General features: G+C 39.9%; 1 protein-coding gene across 5 annotated transcripts in view; it reads right to left on the reverse strand.

The window, feature by feature from the left end:
- The window catches only part of Pfkfb1 (6-phosphofructo-2-kinase/fructose-2,6-biphosphatase 1), a 48,194-nt gene that overhangs the window by 415 nt on the left and 35,689 nt on the right, over positions 1-12,090 (reverse strand). For 4 of the 5 annotated variants that reach the window (XM_047535162.1, XM_047535166.1, XM_047535161.1 and 1 more), the window contains 4 exons: positions 8,405-8,509; positions 3,877-4,006; positions 1,272-1,334; positions 203-267 (listed from right to left, as the gene is read on the reverse strand). In XM_047535162.1, the coding sequence (XP_047391118.1) occupies positions 203-267; positions 1,272-1,334; positions 3,877-4,006; positions 8,405-8,509 (363 nt within the window). Of the gene's footprint in view, positions 1-202; positions 268-678; positions 758-1,271; positions 1,335-3,876; positions 4,007-8,404; positions 8,510-12,090 lie in introns of those variants that run through there. The other variant, XM_047535163.1, reaches the window with a different exon arrangement.

The following is a 12,090-nucleotide window of genomic DNA, read 5'->3' on the forward strand; positions in this document are numbered from 1 at the left end:
TGACCCTCTTCTCAGGAAGGCCTAAGGAATCTCAGTCTGAGGTCTTTTTGGGCAGGGATTGTCTAGGAGCCTCAGGTCTTGGCTGTGGTTCCTACATTTCTGAATTTTTCCTTCTGGTGATATGAAACACCCCAAATCTGGGAGGGTGCTTTTACCACATGCTGTGTCAACAACGGGCTTGGGTGCAGAGTCTCCCACCTACCTCGGGCTTTTCCCGGTGTGTGTTCACAGCCTCCACATTCAGGTAGATGGACTCCACTTTGCAGCCTCAGAAAAGAATAACCCATGTGTCTGTAAGCCTCCAACATGAGCACAAGTCTTTCCTTAAGTGTCATTCCTACCCCACATCACCAACCATATCCCAGCTCCATACTTGTGCAGATTGTGTCTGCTGGTAGGTTGTAGAATTCAGATGAGCCGTGTGATATGTGGGGAAGATGCCAGGCCTAAGAGGCTGAAACAGGCATCCTCCTAGCTCTTAAGTTCTCTGGACTTCTGATGTTCATTTGTACATGGGGAAAGAAATGAGAGCAGATCTATATGGCCTCCCAACACTCTTGTGGCCTGGAAGACAGTGATCTAATCTATGTAAGATTGATGGAGCTCTGTGGATCCTCCAAATTATACTAGGTATAGTAGAGGTGAAATAGTCTTGGGCCACTGCCTTGGGCAGTCAGGCCCAGGAAAAGTTTATTTTAAGGACAATGTGGCTATGGCAACACTAGAGGAGTATGGGTCACGAGGAGTTCAAGGGAACCTGAAGAAGGAGGAACATGCATCAGTGGGGCCTAGGGTTGGCAGAAGAGGCCCAATGCTTTTGGAAATCCCTTTAGATCCAGCCCTATAGGTTGTACCCTACTGTAGCCTTCAGTAGGTCATTCTTCCTCCTCAATCCCCCAACTAGATTTGATTCTGTCCTTTCCCTCCTTATGAATCTTTCATAGCTAACTAATGTCCCAATATAGAATATCAACTACCCAGACTGGTAAATTTTACTCTGGTTCCTTTTGGGGACTCCTCTCTAGCCTTCTATAGTTCAGTGTTCTATGCTTAGTGCTCTGGCAGAGATAGAAAGTTGGAGGCAGACCTGGGTTTTAGAGACCATCCTCGTTCTTCCTTATTATGTGACTACCACCAGTCCCACCTCCAGCAGGACATCCGACCACCAACCAGGGACCCACTTCCTGGACTCTTCTGGGCAAATGGTAGGCAACAGAGGCGTGCTCATGGCCTCTATGTACCTTTGCTTAGATGAGGATGGGGGTACTCACCATAAGCCACAGGTGTGAGTTTGAGCACTGTGTGCAGAGGACACTTGAGATAGGGAAGCTCATCTGGAAAGGAGAGGAGTAGGAAGTAGCCCTCAGAAACAGTAATGGGCAGGGCACCACCTCCCTGGCCTCTAGGCTTTCTCGGTGCTCCCCCTTTCACCTCCCTTTCCTCAGGCCTGGCTCACCAGGGGTGCACACCACACACTCTGCAAGGGACAGCACTCAGCAATCTAGGCAGTGAGAAAGGGAGAAGCCAGCCTGGCCTAGGAGCAGGGAGGAAGGATTGCCTTGTAAAAAATGGGCATACTGTGTGTCCCACAGGAAAGTCAGGAAGGCCATGCAGAAATGGCCACTTCCTCATACTCAATGACAATAGGAGATCAACAGAGGCCTCCCTCCAGCCCCAGTCTAGGCAACTGTCCGCAGACCTCCCACCACGAAGGCTCACAATTCCCATGGGCAAGTATTTTCTGTGACCTTCCAATGTGGCAAAGGTGTATATGGCACTTACCCCTCCCATAGCCTTTTCCTTAGCCTAGGCCTGATTTCTCCTACTACCATATTTGTTCATGGACAAATGTTGATTCATTTGTTTCCATTTATTATTATGAAGAAAGTTGTTTTGAATATTTATGTACAATTTCCTTTCTGGGCCTATGTTTCCACTAATCAGGCAGTCCTGAGAGGAAGGAGTGATTAGGCCCAGCCCATGGATTAGAAAACTGGGGTTTTGAGAGGAAAGGTGCTAGTCTGAAGTCACACAGTCAGGAAATGGCAGTGTAGAAACTTGAACCCAGGACCCTTTGAGTATAAGATGCTTACTCTGCCCCTGCAGTCTGCAGCTACTGCCAGAGAGGGGCTCACAGTGTCCTCGGGGCAACACACCCACTTGCTGGGCACTTTTGCCTGATATCTACCTTCCCAATCCCCAGGACACAAAACAGCTCTGTACCTCCTTTAATTTAGCTAGAAAATGGTCATGGCTTTCCATTCATTAGGCCCATTCTAGGCTTTCAAGGCCTGCTACTTCCTGCCCAAACTCCTGAGACCTTAGGAATTTTCCTGAGCATTCACCCTGCTTCTCCTTATCATCCTTCATAAGCAGCAGCAGCCCCTGGGCTTTTGGTCATGATCTCATTGCACCCTCACCAAAGCTCTGTGGTCCTATTCACCCTCATTGTCTACATGAGGAAATAGACTTGGAGAAGGGAAAGCAACTTGCCTAAGGTCTCTGACCCAACTCTGCTAACTACCTCAACTAGTGACCTTGACCCAGCCACTTCTCTCTCTGGCCCTTGTCCCCATATTACAGAACAGGATTGGACTGGGTATACCTGAAGGTATCACAGCCCTATAGTTCTGTGGGTCTGAATTCCTTCCCATATCATCTCTCTGGATCTTGTCCCATCACTCACCTGAATAAGAGGAGAAAGACTATCTGCCCAGCCCTGTCCAACCTGGCTCCCAGAGCAGCTGCAAGCAGCTGGCATGGCCTAAGTGTGAAAGTGGGTAGAAGTAGAGAAAGAGGGAGGTACAAATGTCCCCAACACACTCCATGCATATTCGAAAGGGGGGGGGGTCTCTGTCATACACCTTGGATTGACTCTGATCTCTGACACTGTATAGCCCTATGACCTTTGTTGGCAGGTTACTTCACCTGTCTGGGCCTTGATTTCCTTATCTAGAAAAAGGAAATCATGTAGGGCTTACCTGATGTGAACATATCAGAAATCTAGCAGTGCAAGGATACCTATCACACATCCCATAGCTTATTCCCAGTGAGGAAATTGAAGACCAAGTGGAAGAAATGACCTATCCAATGTCAAGTTCTCAAGTTCCCTGTGTTCCAGAGTTTTCTTTCTTTTGAAACTAGCATCATAAAAAAGACCAGAATATTATAGACATGGAATACCATTTTGCATAGTTCTCAAACACCCTCGAAATATCCGAGAAATGCCAAAGCTTCGGCATTTCATATGTGGAGGTAATTCAACAGTTCCTTGCCCGGCTACCTGCCTTAGTTTGAGGTTCAGTGTGTGCTGTCAGTGTATAGGTACTCTGTAGAGAGTGTCCAGATGTTTTTAAAAATAAATTATCACTTGAAAAAAATTGAAAGGAGACCACCACTGTCTTGGGTAAATGATCCCTTCAGCAAAGACAGAAACCTATAATTAGGATTATGAGGTCATGAAAGGTCCCACTATCACCTGAGGATACCATGCTTCAGAGAGATACTGACTCAGCATCTTAGGCTGAGGTAGACTGTTAATGCTGGCTTTGAAAACATTACCTTGGAATAATGCTAACAATATCCCCAAACACTTATATAGCCCATACAGTGTATTATAGATTATTCTAAGCTCTTTAAATGTGTTGCTTATTGAAATGTCACCATTAATCTCCCCATTTTCCAGACGAGGAAATTAAGGCAAGAAGGATTGTAGTACTTTGTCAAAGGAAGTAGGGTTAGTTTGCAACAAATAATCTAAATATAGGCATCCTTGTTTTAGATATTGTGCTTTTAACTACTAAGAAATAAACCTCCAATTGTGCATATCAGATCACATTCAGTTCCCCACACCAGGAACAGAAAGGAAGATGTTACCTGAACTTTTATCCAGGAAGTAGGCCAGGAGGCACCGCATGACAGCCTGATGGCAAATCACCAATACATTCTCCTGTCGTTCTAGCTCCATTATAACTGGTTCCAGACGCTGAACCAGATCCTCATAGGACTAAAGGTAAGAGAAATATTTGAATAATGGTGATGAGGCATATTAGACCAGAGAGGAAGAAATTGAGCCTAGGAATCAGGAAACTTGATTTGGGGGCTGGTTGAGTTGTTGACCAAGAAGTGTGACCTTATGCAATTAATTTTTTTATAGAGTCTCAGTTTCCTATCTGTTAAATGGGTGTAATCAATATAGTGGGCAAAATAGCAATAATAATACTCCCCACTACAAAATATCTTCTTAACTGCACTGCTGACATTTCAAAAGAATAAGGGTAATTCCTACTATAGGATTCCAAAATGAAAAACTTGGAAAAAAGGATCATAAGTGGGTATAAAAGCCACAGCTGTCCTGAAGTTATTTGACAATCATAGTAAGCAAGGGACTTGATTTTTAAATCCTTATAGAAATAGGAGATAAGGCCTTAGGTGTGCACATTGTGGGGAGTTGGGACTGAGACTCTAACTTAACTCTGAGTCCCTAAAAGGGCAAATATTTAAATCTTATATAAAAGTGTAAAATAGAAAAAGTTCATCCATGGGCAAAGGGAAGCAACAAGAAAATGCATCAGTCTCTCCATGACTTTTTGTGAAAAAAATTAGGAATTGCCTTCTATAAGAATTTATACCTGCATGTCTTCCTATAGGTGGGTTGATGATGCGGAATTACACTACCCATGTTGTTTAGAAAATGTTCTGATGAGAGTTTAATAAAAAGTGGCCTCAAGTAGTTAAATCCCAGGAGTGCCTAGAACAAGCAAATGGAAATTCTCTGGGAAATTTCTCACCTCAGTCTATATGGGACTTCCACAGAAAAATTCTTGTCAAACTGGAGCTCACAAACACACAAGGAAATAAGCTAGTATAAGTAAGAATAATTAGAAAAACAAGAAGATAATTTTAAAACTTAAAGAATGTACAATATAAAATAAGTATCTTTGAATTTTTAAGAAATAAAATATGCAATAAACTGTAAGAAATAAGATGATATCAAATATATGATGCAGATTTCAAAATAACTAAATAGAAGTTCAGAAATGAAAACTATAATCATTAAAATTGAAAACTAGCCAGGTGTGGTAGTACATGCCTGTAATCCTAGCTATTCAGGAAGCAGAGGCAGAAGAATTCCAAGTCCAAGTCCAGCCTCAGCAAATTACAAAGACTGTATCTCAAAATTAAAAGAGCTAAGGATGTACCTCAGTGGAAGAGCACTCTGAATTCAATCCCCCAAATCTCAAAAAAAAGAAAATTAAATAGAAGGTATAAATAGCATGTTATATTCCTTAAGAAAGAGTGACTTGGAAGATAAAGCTGAAGAAATTACTGAGAATGCAGCAAGGAGATACAAAGAGTTAGAAAATAAGAAGAAAATGTTAGGTAATATGAAGGATAAAGGCAAGACTAACATATCTAACTGTATTCAGAAAGATAACAGAGAATGTGAGAGAATTTGGAAGATATAATATCTGAGAGTTTTCCAGAATTGATGAAAATTCCAATTTTCAGATCCAAGAACTTCAACTAATCCCTAATTCAGATAAGTAAAATGAAATTAATATCTAGACATATGATTGTGAAACATAAATGTAACAAAGATATATTTCTAAATCAGCAAAAGAAAAAAGAAGAAAAATAAGCAAGTTTCTTAGACAGATTAGAAGCCAGAATGGCAATATCTTCAAAGTGCTGAGAAAACAAATGCCAACTTAGAGTTTTATTCCATGCCAAAGTATCACTGATGATTGAGGACCTCCCTCACAAATAGTTTTAGAAAAAAATAAGGGTACATTTACTCTCAACAGATTCTCACTAAAGAAACTTCCAAAGAAAGAAAGAAAAAAGAGCCCAAAAGGCAGTCTTCAGGTGTAAGGAGCAAGAATAATCAAAGAAATTCATAAACAAGGATTTCGGCTCATTCTGGTCAGAATGGCAATTATCAAGAACACAGCAACAACAAATTTTGGCGAGGATGTGGGGAAAAAGGTATACTCATTCGTTGCTGGTGGGACTGCAAATTGGTGCAACTACTCTGGAAAGCAGTATGGAGATTACTCACAAAACTTGGAATGGAACTACCATTTGACCTGGTTATCTCACTCCTTGGAATATATCCAAAGGAGTTAAAATCAGCATACTACAGTGATGCAGCTACATCAATGCTTATAGCAGCTCAATTCATGGTAGCCAAACTATGGAACTAAGCTAGGTGCCCTTCATTAGGTGAAAGGATAAAAAAATTGTGGTGATATACACAATGGAATATTACTAAGCCTTAAAAAAGAATGACTATGACATTTGCTGGTAAATGGATGGACCTGTAGACTATCATGCGGAGTGAAATAAGCCAGTCCCTCAAAAAACCAAAGGTTGAATGTACTCTCTGATACGTGAATGCTAACTCACAACAAGGGGGGTAGAAGTTCAGTGGATTAAACAAAGAGGAATGGAGGGACGGGAGGGGGGATAAGAGTAGGAAAGACAGTGTAATGAATCTAACATGACTTTTATATGTATATATATGAATACAACACATCATGTACATCTACAAGACTGGAATCTTAATTAGAATAAGACATACCTCGTGTTTGTATAAATATGTCAAAATATACTTTACTGTCATGTATAAGTAAAAAGAACAAATAAAAAGAATAAAAATAAACAGACTGCATATTGTGGCACATGCCTGTAATCCCAGTGACTCAGGAGGCTGAGGTAGGAGGATTGCAAATTCAAAGCCAGTGTCAATGAGCTGAGGCCCTAAGCAAACTAGTGAGACCCTGTCTCAAAATAAAAAATAAAAAAAGGACTGGGTTCTTTTTTTATTTTTTATTTGTTTGGTTCTAATCCTGCCCCCACCCAAAAGGGTCTGGGGAGGAAGCTCAGTGGTTAAGTGCTCCTGGGTTAAATTCCCAGTACCAGATTTTTAAAAAATAAACATTGACTAGGTGCAGTGGTAATAACAGCAGTGATAATCCATTTTGGGGTTAAGACCAAGGTTGAACTAAAATATAAAACAACATGCAAATTAGAAGGAAGCATATCCAGAGTTTTAAATTTCTTCTATTATTTGGGGGGATGGTAGGGAAGTTGATTGTAGATTTTGTTAATTATGTATATTTAAATGTTAATTGTTCAAGTTGGTTGCATGACAACACATAGCAAAGAATTGAGTGATTTTGAAGTACAATAATTAGATATCATATCCTTATTAGGATATCTACATGAATAAAAAGAACCATGATGAAATATCTTAACTATGTTAAGGATAACCTCTAAAAATTTTAAATATTATATAACTTAAATATAGATGTAAAAACTCAGTCCTAAAGAATATAAAGAAAAAAATTAACTAAGCATAGGAAATTCAAGACAAGATAATAGAAATAAACTAAAAAAATAGTAAGTACAATAAAAGTAAATGTGCCAAACTATCATTTTCATTTTGGATTAAAAACAACAAAATACAACTATAAGCTGTTTAGGAGACACAAAACAAAAATGGAAAATGCCAGCAAATTAAGCCTGACTTTACACTATTATTGCTGAGGATGAAGATAAAATGTGAAAGTTCTTTGAAACTGAACAAAGTATCTATTGTTTTGTCTTCCCAGATGCCCTGGTTTTCTGATAGTTGTTCACAGGAGTTTGTTTCAGAAATGTAGTATGACAAGCAAATGCTCTAAAATGTGGAACTGGTTAAGTGGGGGCTGGATTGAAAGCAATGAGTACTCATCTCATATGGGGATAGGGAAATGATGGTCTGGCTCATGTGGTGGCAAAGAAGCTAATCAAAGTAGTACCTATTGTCCCTTGAGATGATGCCAACTGCCTAGAGAGGCTGGATCTGTAGGGTCCTTGGCAATAAAATGTCCTGAAATTAGAGTGTATTGAACTATTTCAATTTTCTCCAATGAGATGACCATAGACAAGGTGTAGGATAAAATGGGTCCTCCTAAAAGTGGAAAGAAAGCATTGTAGCTTTGTGTGAGTGGATGGGTACTGAAACTCACACCCAAAGATGTTCTACCACTGAGCTATAACCCTAGCCCTTTTTTATTTCCATTTTTTTTTATATTTTGAGGTAGGGTCTCACTAAGTTGCCAAGGCTGGTCTCCAACTTGCAATTCCCCTGCCTCAATCTCCCAAGTTGCTGAGATTACAGGTGTGCACCTCCATGCCCAGCATATATGTAGCTTTTTAATAAGAGGAATCTGTTGCACATAGCCAATAATCTAAGACAGCCAAGGGCCAAATGACCATGTGCCTTGTAGGATGGCAAGTGTTGCAAAATATGCTGTACCCTGTTTCTGAAAATGTTTTGAAACTGTGGAGTTTTGGAAGTTGGAATGGAGAAACTGTGGAGGAGTCCTAAGAATTAGGCCACCCCTCCAAAACTTACTTCTCCCTTGGGATAGCGGTAACGATATTTATCTTGGTCCCGTAGTGCAAATTCTTCAGGGTAATGTTCTTGGATTTCTTCATAGGTCATCTCCTCACAGACACCCTAAGAAAAATAATTGGGGGACACAAGTATTCACCTGATGAAATCCAGACAGTCTTTGCTATAGTTCTGAGACCAATAATTATGGTAACTGGGTCTTCTGTGAGCATAGCTATGGACTTGTGTTTGTTATCTGCAAGTGTGTATGTGAATATATATGTGTGCATGGTGTGTAGTTGTGTCAGTGTGAAAGCAACAGTGTGTGGATGGGTGTGTTCTGGTTGAGTGTATGAGTATATGATGCTTTTCTCTGATTGTCTCAGTAGGTCTGTAAGTGTACATTATACATATAAGTATGTATTTTTATAAATATGTAGGCATAAGGATTTGTGGTTGTGTCTGCAAGTATGTATGCAGCACTTATGCTTTGCATATGTACTGTACTTGTGTGTGTGTGTGTGTGTGTGTGTGTGTATGTTGTGTCCCCATGGGTGTCTCTGTGTGTCTGCAGCATGTGTATCCATGAATGTGTATCTTTCATTATGTTTCTGCTGTAAGTATATTTCTGTTCCTGTGTCTGAGGCCTGTGTCTGAATTTGCAGTAATATACTTGAGGTTATGTATCTGTGCTATGTATATGTCCATTGTATGCTCCTCTGTGTCCATGTGGGGTATATATAGGGCTGCATGTGTCTATAATGAGTATGTCCAAATCTCCCTTAATTTTATTTTACTTATTTGCAAAATGAGAATTACAACTACCTTATAGAAGTGCTTTGAATATTATGGATAATATATAAAAGATACTAGTACAGGGTTACAAGGCACATATAAAATAATCAATGGAATTAAACATTAATAATATTATCAATAATATAAAATAAATCAGAAACTTAAGCATCATTCCAAATTCTTGTTTCTTCTTTACCCACCCACTATGGCCAATTCCTGAGAGTCTATCTCCCAAGTCTCTCTCAAGTCTATTCCTTTATTCTACTTCTCTATCTCCACTGCTACAACTTAAGCATTTACACACACACACACACACACACACACACACACACAACTCTGTTTTTGCTGCTTTCTCTGCCTAAAACACCATTTCTCATCCTCTTTACTAGGTTCACTGCCACTCAGCCCTCAGGCTTTATCTAGGAATCACTTCCTTCAGGAGGATCCTAGCTGGGTCAGTTGCCTTGCTGTGACTTTGTGTGCCCACAGTCTCTCCTGTCAGGGTCATGCTGTTTGTATTCTTCAGTGTGCCTTATTTAGCCAGAAAACTCAGTCAAGACAGGAACCATTCAGATTAATTTCTGCCTCTAGCACCACCACAAAACCTGAAAAATGTAGGTGTTCAATAAATGTTTACACCACATGTGGACCATGAACAAGCAACACCTAAATTCTTTTGGGGGGAGGAATTTTTATTAGTGAATTATAGTTATACATAACATTGGGGTTCATTTTGACATAATCATATAAGAATGAAATATAATCTGCTCCACTTTAGTCCCTAATACTTCCCCTTTCCCTCCTCTTCTCCCTCTCTCTGTATCCCTCCCTCTAAACTATTGGTCTGTCTTCTATTTATTTATGGTCATTTTAAATTAGTGCCTAATAGATATGCATAAAGGTGAAATTCACTGTGGTAGATTAATATAGTACATAGCATAATTTGGTTAATTTCACTCCAACATTCCTCTCTTTTCCTATTCCTCTTTTCTCTCCCTCAATACCCTTCCTCTGCTCTACTAATCTCCCTTCTATTCTCATAGTATTTCCCCTCTTTTTTTCTTTATTTTGGTCTAGCTTCAACACATGAGAGAAAACATTTGGCTTTGTGCATCTGGCTTATTTCACTTATTTCTTCTCCAGTTCCTCCATTTACCAGCAAATATCATAATTTCATTCTTCTTTATGGTATCAACTAAACTCTTATGATGAAGAGTTTACTTTTTTTTTTTTTTATTTCTTTTTTTTTTTTACGTTTACATAGGGTAATGATGTTTATTATATTTTTCCCCTCCCCCCCACCCCTCCCACCCCTCCCACCCCTCCCACCCCTCTTTTCCCTCTACACAAGAGTTTACTTATTTACATGCATGTATTTTACTTTTAGACCTTTCTATATGCATTCCTTTGTACAGCTATATTTACATATGTATGTGTGAATATACACACACACATACGTGTCTAAATATATAGAAGCATATCTAGCATGTTAATTGTAATGGTTGATTTAAATTGACTTGATTGAATTAAGAGATGCTGATGATTAAGAGTCTTCTGGGTGTGTCAATGAGGGTGTGTCTAGGAATGATTAGAATATGGGGTAGTGAACTGAGGTGGAGACCCTCCCTAAGTATGAATAGCACTACTCAATAGGATGGTGGCTTCGATGGAATAAAAGTCGGAAGAACAAGGAAGCAGATTCAGATGCAAGTTCAACTCTTCTTGAAGGGGTTCTTTTGATTGCTGCTTTGATTGTCTGAGGATTTTGGACTCTCGCTTTTTCACTCTTGCAAAGAAAACTCTGCCAGTGATTCTCAAGGGAGTTTCCAGAAGCCTTGGTCTCAGACTGTTGATCCCTCTTGTTCTGGGACTTCTGTTTCTTGGACTGCACAGCTACTGGCTCTTCCAGCTTTCCAGCCTACAGATGGCCATTGTGGATTATCCAGTTTCTGGTTGTGTAAAATCAATCTAATAAATCCCCTTTTTATAATCATACTTCCTGTTGTTTCTGTTCCTCTAGAGAACCCTGACTAATACATTAACCTACCCCATGCAAGTTATCTACACTTGTGTTGAAGCTCTTATGTTGGGCCTTAACAACCATAACCTGGGGAGTACCACCCATTACCAGTGTACTATAGCATAGGTAAGACAAGGTAAAGGAAGCAACTCCTTTCTCAAAGAACTTATGGGAAAACCTAACCCTGAAGAGAGATTTCCATGTCACCAGAGTTGGATTCTTCACTTCTCCTTCTTTCTTATCCTTCACAGCCAATGCACCATCAAGTACTATTGACTGTATGTTGGAAACATTCCCCAAGTCCTTCATTCCATCTTCATGCCACTATTCTGGATCCACATGCCTTTGCCTCTTGCCACACTAATGCAGCCACCTGTCCTAAGTCCAAATGCTCATCCTGGCATTTTTTTCACCTCATCTCCGTGCATGTACAGATTGGGTTTTTAACATGTGAATTATATTCAGACCAAACTCTTTGACTTAAACTATGTCAATGGCTTCCCATTGATTTTAGGGCAGGATCTAAATCCCTCAACATGAACTATATGACCCTGAGGCCTCGGTCTTTTTCCATACTCAACTCCCTTCTTCCCAGACCTTACTATCATTGTCCCAAAATCACTGTCATTCTTTTAATTCCCTGAACATTCCAGGATCCCTTCTCACCTCCGGACCTTCATAAAGCTGTTCCCCATCCCTGAACTTATTTATTGTTCCACTCCAAATCCATTTTTCCTGTTTTTTTTTTTTTCTCGCCCTTAGCTTCCTTCAGGAAGCTTTCCTTGTAAATCTCTTTCAGATGTTTGGTGAGGAAGCACCCTCATCTTCTGATCTTCCATAGTCCCTTGTACTTCCTCTCTCAGAACATTATGTCACACTGAGATAGTCTTGT

This window comes from Sciurus carolinensis, chromosome X (assembly GCF_902686445.1).
Source record: "Sciurus carolinensis chromosome X, mSciCar1.2, whole genome shotgun sequence".
NCBI lineage: Eukaryota > Metazoa > Chordata > Mammalia > Rodentia > Sciuridae > Sciurus > Sciurus carolinensis.